Genomic DNA, 7,126 nt, shown 5'->3' with positions numbered 1-7,126 from the left:
GGAAAACGAGTGAGAAACAAAGAAAGGAAGGAAAAGAGAGGAGGAGGAGGAGAGAGAGTTAAAGAATAAAAGAGAAAGAGAGGAAAGAAGGAAGAAAGAGAGAGAGAGAAAAAGAAAGAAAGAAAGAAAGAAAGAAAGAAAGAAAGAAAGAAAGAGGAAGGAAGGAAAAAAGAAAGAAAGAAAGAAAGAAAGAAAGAAAGAAAGAAAGAAAGAAAGAAAGAGGAAGGAAGGAAAAAAGAAAGAAAGAAAGAAAAAGGAAGGAAAAAAGAAAGAAAGAAAGAAAGAAAGAAAGAAAGAAAGAAAGAAGAAGAGGAAGAAGGAAGGAAGAAAGGAAGGAAGGAAGGAAGGAAGGAAGGAAGGAAAGAAAGAAAGAAAGAAAGAAAGAAAGAAAGAAAGAAAGGAAAGCAAGCAAGCAAGACTCTATGATTATATTTAACTTACCCAAAAATCAGAAATCACTTTCTAGAAAGCAAGTTCCTCTTTGCCCTTCTTTCACACGCCAATCTATGGTTCAGCAGGATGTGCCGTTGACAATGTTTATGAGCAAGCAGATGGAACTTGGGCACGGAGTTCTCCAAACAACTTTCTTTTTTTCCCCCTTTACTCTCTTCTTCCAGAGACTGCCTCTTCCTTTCCGTGGATTTCGCCGGATTTTGCGCCATGAAGACTATCTGCCTTCGTGGAGCTTCCTCATCCTCTTGATCAATCTCTGTTGTTTTTGTGTGTTGTTGTTTCTTTTTTTAAAAAAAAAGGCCGATTCTGAAAATGCCCCAAAAGGCTGGGTTCTTTTCGCCGGCGTGCATCACTTTCTCCTTGGCTGTGTTTTTTGAGCTGAATTTGAAAACCAGGAGCCTCAGTCCTTGTCTGGAGGTAAGTGACAGACGGCCCTACGGGATGGAATCTTTTAATTATGAATTGCAACATCATAGATAGGTTTGGAAAGAGCTAGCTGCCTTCTCAGGGGCCCTTTGTTTATGGCTCGCTGACATCTCTCGCCTTCAGAGGTTGTGGGTGCTCCATCGCTGGAGGGTTTTTTTTCCTAAGAAGAGATTGGACAACCCTTCGTCCAGAATGGCAGAGGGTTTCCTGCTTGAGCAGGCGGTTGGGCTAGAAGACCTCCCAAGGTCCCCCCTTCCGACTGTTATCCTATAATCCCATTAATCAGTGGAATGGTGTGCCTCCAGAGGTTGTAGGTGCTCCATTATAGAAAGAGATTGGACAACCACTTGTTGGAAATGGGATAGGGTTGAACGAGAAGACCTCCAAGGTCCCTTCCGACTCTTGTTATGCTGTGATTCTCGTCTGATGAATTGGTAGGGTTGAAACGTTTACACACGCACACACACACACACACACACACACACACAGACAAACACAAACACAAAATGTAAAGGTTCCCCCGCACATGTGTGCTAATCGTTTCTGACTCTAGGGGCCGGTGCTCATCTCCGTTTCAAAGCCGAAGAGACAGCGCTTGTCCGAGGACGTCTCCGTGGTCATGTGGCCGGCATGACTGGACGCCAAAGGCGCACGGAACGCTGTTACCTTCCCACCGTAGTGGTCCCTATTTTTCTACTTGCGTTTTTACGTGCTTTCAAACTGCTAGGTTGGCAGAAGCTGGGACGAGTAACAGGTGCTAACTGCTACGCGGCACTTGGGATTCGACCCGCCAAACTGCCGACCTTCTGATGACAAGGGATGGGACTGTTTAAAGATCAGAGTCACCAACTTGGTGTAAGTGTAAGAAGCAATAAAGGAGAAGATTTATAGCCCAGGGTTGCAATCCTTGGTGTTCTTTGAGCTTATTTTTTTGCAGATGTTTTATGACCCAAACTAGGTCGCATCTTCAATGCTAGAATGGAGGGGGGGGGCGGTTAGGGAGGAGGAAGAAGAGGAAGAGGAGGCCTGTGGAGTCTTTAGTGCTCTCTGAACTTGGTTGGTTTTTTTTGTTTGTTGTTTTTTTTTTGCAGTCGTTTCATGACCCAAACTAGGTAGCATGATCAGTCCTGCTACACTGATGATGTTACCTTAGTTTGGGTCGTGAAACATCTGGAAGAAAACCAGCAAGCTCATAAGGAAGGAACAGGGTTTTTTTATTTCTAATCTCTTCTAATTCTAGACAATCCCAGGTCACTCATACAAATGCATGGAGCTGAACCTGACTAGGATCCCTCCCGGGATCCCAAACACCACCCAGTTCTTGGATCTAAGTTTCAACCCATTGAAAATCCTGCACTCAAATTATTTTTCAGCAGTTTCTGCGCTGAGATTTCTGGATCTCACTAGGTAAGATGAGGTAGGATAGAACCATATTTTTTTGGGGGGGGGGATGTATTTCCTTCTGTAAAACCGACGTCTCTGTTTCCTGGGTCCTTGACAAAGGGCAATCGGTTGTGTGAACTTAAAACCAGTGAACAGGAAAACCAGTTTAAGTAAAGTAATCTGGGCAAGTTATTTATTGTTAATTTTTAAACTCAGCTAGGTTTGGGACTTTTAATCCAAGTACAATTCTACTTTTCCTAAATGCCACATTTGATCTTCGTTGAAATAGAAACTGGCTGCAGTCTAAAGTTTTTTTGCATTTTGACTTTAACAGGGATGTTTTTTTCAGAATGTACCAGTCCTCAGTACAGGGATTTGTGTTTGTGTGAGTGTGTGTGTACGAAAATAAATAGCCCTTCATATCTTTCAACCTTTTCAAATTAATCCCTTTGCCTTCTTAAACGATGTATTTGCACACTTCTCTTAAAAAGTTTGATTAACTTTTTGTTTTAGCACACACATTGTTCTCACTTCCCCTTCCCCTCCTTAAGAGTTAAATTTTATGCTGAATGAGGAAGTTCTCAAATTTGTTCTCTCAAGTGAAAAGGCAAATCTTCAGTGTCCACCTTTGTCCTGATTCAGAGCAGAATCCAGATGTGACAAAATGCTAAACTTGTATAAAATACATCAGATGGGAAAGCTGCGCAAAGTTTGGAATTGACATCTGTTAGATCCAATCTAAGTGACTGTTTAGATCCAGGAGCCAAAGCAAGTCAATCTGTTCAACCCTATTAGAGCTTTTCCAAGTCAACCCACTGTGAATAGAATAGAATAGAATAGAATAGAATAGAATAGAATAGAATAGAATAGAATAGAATAGAATAGAATAGAATAGAATAGAATAGAATAGAATAGAATAGAAGATAGGAAATAGGATAGGATAGGGTAGGGTAGGGTAGGGTAGGGTAGGGTAGAGAGAGTAGAATAGAATAGAATAGAATAGAATAGAATAGAATAGAATAGAATAGAATAGAATAGAATAGAATAGAATAGAATAGAATAGAAAATAAGGAATAGAATAGAATAGAATAGAATAGAATAGAATAGAATAGAATAGAATAGAATAGAATAGAATAGAATAGAATAGAATAGAATAGAAAATAAGGAATAGAATAGAATAGAATAGAATAGAATAGAATAGAATAGAATAGAATAGAATAGAATAGACTTTATTGTCACTTTAAATGTACACTAATCAGCATACATTAAAATGAAATTTCTCAAAGAGTAACTGCCTCCAATATACAGTACATAAACATGACAAAAGTTTATGCATATAACCACACCCACACACCCACAACACAGAGAAACAGTACAGTCTAGTTTGGATGTACACATAAACATAGGGGGGGGGGAAGAATCCTGCAAATTTGCAAGACGGATGGCATAAGGAGCAAAGCTGTTGCCGAATCTAGTAGTCCTGCTAGAAATACTTTGAGACCTCCTCCTAGAGGGCAGCAAAAAAAGCATAAAATTCCACCTTGACTGATGCGTGCATCTATGAACTTTCACCTCATTTTCCCATCCTGTCCCAATAGGTGTCATCTCTGGAAGATTGAAGACCATGCCTTTGCTGGACTCAACACCCTCTCGGTCTTGATCCTGACAGGCAATCCTCTCCAGATCTTGGGACCAAGGGCTTTTCACGATTTACCCTCTTTGCAAAGACTCCTTGCTGTCGAAACCAATTTGTTCTCGTTGGCCAGCTTTCCCATTGGACACTTGACTTCTCTCCAAGAGCTGAATCTGAGCCACAACCGCATTGACTCCTTGAAGCTGCCCGGATGTTTCTCTGGCCTGATCTTTCTCCAGCGTCTGAACCTCCAATTAAACAAGATCTCCTCCATCTCAGTAGGAGACCTGGATGCCTTAGTGAGCTGGAACCTGACCTTGGTACTATCTAGAAATGATATAAAATATATCGAACGGAATGCCTTTGAGGGATGCCACCTTCAGGAATTGGTTCTGAGGGGCTGCTTTGAGAATAGAGTAATTATGCAAGCTGGCATCCAGAATATGTCCGGTTCGCACGTCAACAGTTTAGTGTTAGGAGAATACCGAGACATCAACCGACTGAAATCCATTGACAAAAGCCTTTTAGATGTCCTGTGTGACTTGCATTTGCAGGAGCTGACTCTCATTGAAGTAGACTCCGTGGAAACTGGGAGCACGCTCTCGTCTTGTCTCAACAATATTTCCAGGGTGCGGTTGGTCCATACCAATATCGGCGAAGACTTTACGTTCCCCGATGACTCCAATATTTACCAACTTGAGTTTAAGAACGCTGCACTGAACAGGGTGCCAGCGCGGGGTCTCTCTTCCTTAAAAAAACTAAAAGTGCTTCGCATCACTCACAATAAAAATCTCAGATACTTGCAGGAGTATTTTGAAGGCCTCCCAAACTTGGAGACCCTGGACATCAGTGTTAACAGGCTGGTCACTTTCCTGTCCTGGGTGGACCTCCTAAAGGGAGCTCCCAATTTGAAGTCCTTGAATTTGAGCTTCAACACGGAAATCAAATTAGACATTGAATGCAGTGGACCAGCCAAGCTGGAATACTTGGATTTTCAACACACCGCCCTCGCCACGCCCGGAACCATTCCTTCGTTTTTCTGTCTCCACAATCTTATTTATCTTGATATTTCCTACACGGACATCACGGTGATTGCCGAGTGTTCGTTTTGTGGCTTGCACAACCTGCGCATGCTCAAAATGGCAGGCAACCGATTCGCCAACAATCAGTTGGTTGACAACTTCCGGAACCTCACGAAGCTGCATTTTTTAGACATTTCCAATTGCCAACTCCAACATATATCTCTCAGCAGTTTAACCAACCTCCATGAACTCCGGCTGTTGAATATCAGCCGTAATAAACTGGTAGGTCTTCATCCAGAGACCTATGTGCACACCCCTCTTCTTAATACCCTGGACTTTCACAACAACCAGCTAGTTGCGTTGACGGAAGAAGATCTTAAGAACTTACCTGCCAGTCTGAAACACCTGGATCTCTCTGAGAACCTTTTTGATTGCTCTTGTGACCACTTGGACTTCTTGCGGTGGACAAAAAACTCCTCAACTCTCCTTCAAAACGTCAACAACATGGTCTGCTCTACCCCCCTGGACTTAAAAAATGTCCCAGTGATGGGTTTTGACTTGGCGTCCTGTGAGATAAGCACAACTATAGTGGCTGTTTCAGTGACCCTCGTTCTGCTTCTGATCATAATCTTGATTCTGGTTTATAAATATTATTTCTACCTCTACTATACCATGGTGTTGTTCCTTGGAAACAGATCCTCAGATGAGAAGGAAACTGTCTATGATGCGTTTGTGATCTTCTCCAGTAAGGACCAGGAGTGGGTGAAACAAGAGCTACAGCAACCTCTGGAAGAGGAATTACCTTACTTCCGTCTCTGTCTTTTCTACCGGGACTTCATCCCTGGAGTTTCCATCATCACCAACATCATCAAAGAAGGCTTCCAGACCAGCCGGAAAGTCATCGCTGTTGTCTCAGACCACTTCCTGGAAAGCCGTTGGTGTAACTTCGAACTGGAGGTGGCTCAGTCTTGGCAACTGGTGGAGAGCAAGGCCAGCCTCGTCTTAGTTGTCATAGAAGGGGTGGACAAAGCAGCCCTGAACCGCAAACTGGGGTTGTTCCGTTATCTGCGGAGAAACACCTTCTTGACATGGAAGGACCGGGACTTCAGCCGTCATGTCTTCTTAAGGCAGTTGAGGTCAGCCTTGCATGAAGGCAAAACATGGACTGAAGAGGAACTTAGGCTCATGTTGAAAAAGTAGGGAGATGTCTACTTTTGCCGGGCAACTGAGCCGGTCGGTCTAATTTAAGGAAACTTTCAAGAACAGGAAGCTTTCAAGAATCCTCACCTTTAGGATTTCCTAAGCTACAGCCAGACCCATTTATTTGGGGAGGTGTTTATTTGGGATACACCAGCACTTTGATTCTTCTCTCCCCCCTCCCACTTTTTTTGTATTGTGAAGATGATGATATCCATTCAGTTGTGTCCACCTCTTGGCGATTCTGTGGGCCAGGTGTCTCCACGTCTTCTGATCTTGCACTACTACGTTTGAGTTGTTCTATGCTCTGGCTGGGATCAGCTTTGATGGTGTATTTTGTATTGTGGGGAGACTTGATTAAGGTCCGCCAGCTTTTATGACTTTCATGAAGAGGTGGAATGGATCTTCTCTTGAAGTTATTTATTGCTTATGAATACAGAAATCTGATGAAGCACGCACTAAGATGTTCAGATGTGGTCAGAGATCTTAAGACATGGCTTAGAATAGAGCAGGGCTAGAAGGGACCTTGGAGGTTTTCTAGTCCAGCCCCCTGATCACGCAGGAGAACCTATACCTTGGAACATTAATGTGGAATAGATATATAGAAAACAGGGCAGCCCATCAATGAGAATCCTAAAGGTCCTTTTTCCAAAAAGCAATTTGGCTTTCTTGGTTGTTGTTGTTTTTCTTTGAAAACATTTTGCTTCTCATTCCAGGAGCTTCTTGTTCAGTTCAATTCAGTTCAAAACTGAAGCAGCTTCTGGGATGAGAAGTGAAATATCTTCAAGGAAAAAAAAACACACCAAAACCCAAGAAAGTCCAGTTGCCTTTTGAAAGGGGCATCTTTGGGACAACCAAGACCTGGATGGTTGAGTTTCACCAATGGGAAGTTTCATTTTGTTTCCTGAATGCACCAAGTTGGGTAGGTCAGATTTATGCATTGCCAGAAGTCCATTGGCTGGAAAAGAGATGTTTCATGATGTTCTAAGTCAATGACCTCCTGGAAAGGCAC

General features: G+C 42.6%; 1 protein-coding gene across 1 annotated transcript; it reads left to right on the top strand.

Annotated features, from left to right (window-relative positions):
• Positions 1 to 1,554: 1,554 nt before the first annotated feature.
• Positions 1,555 to 6,752, top strand: TLR4 (toll like receptor 4). Its single transcript, XM_081339806.1, has 3 exons — positions 1,555 to 1,734; positions 2,120 to 2,286; positions 3,861 to 6,752. The coding sequence occupies exons 1-3, from the start codon at positions 1,699 to 1,701 to the stop codon at positions 6,115 to 6,117; spliced, it is 2,460 nt and encodes an 819-aa protein (XP_081195932.1). The 5' UTR covers positions 1,555 to 1,698; the 3' UTR covers positions 6,118 to 6,752.
• The last annotated feature ends 374 nt before the right edge of the window (positions 6,753 to 7,126 follow it).

Source organism: Vipera berus (genome assembly GCF_964194415.1).
Source record: "Vipera berus genome assembly, chromosome: 15".
Taxonomy (NCBI): domain Eukaryota; kingdom Metazoa; phylum Chordata; class Lepidosauria; order Squamata; family Viperidae; genus Vipera; species Vipera berus.
Note: the sequence above shows the minus strand (reverse complement) of the source record. Positions and strands in the feature narration are given on the sequence as shown.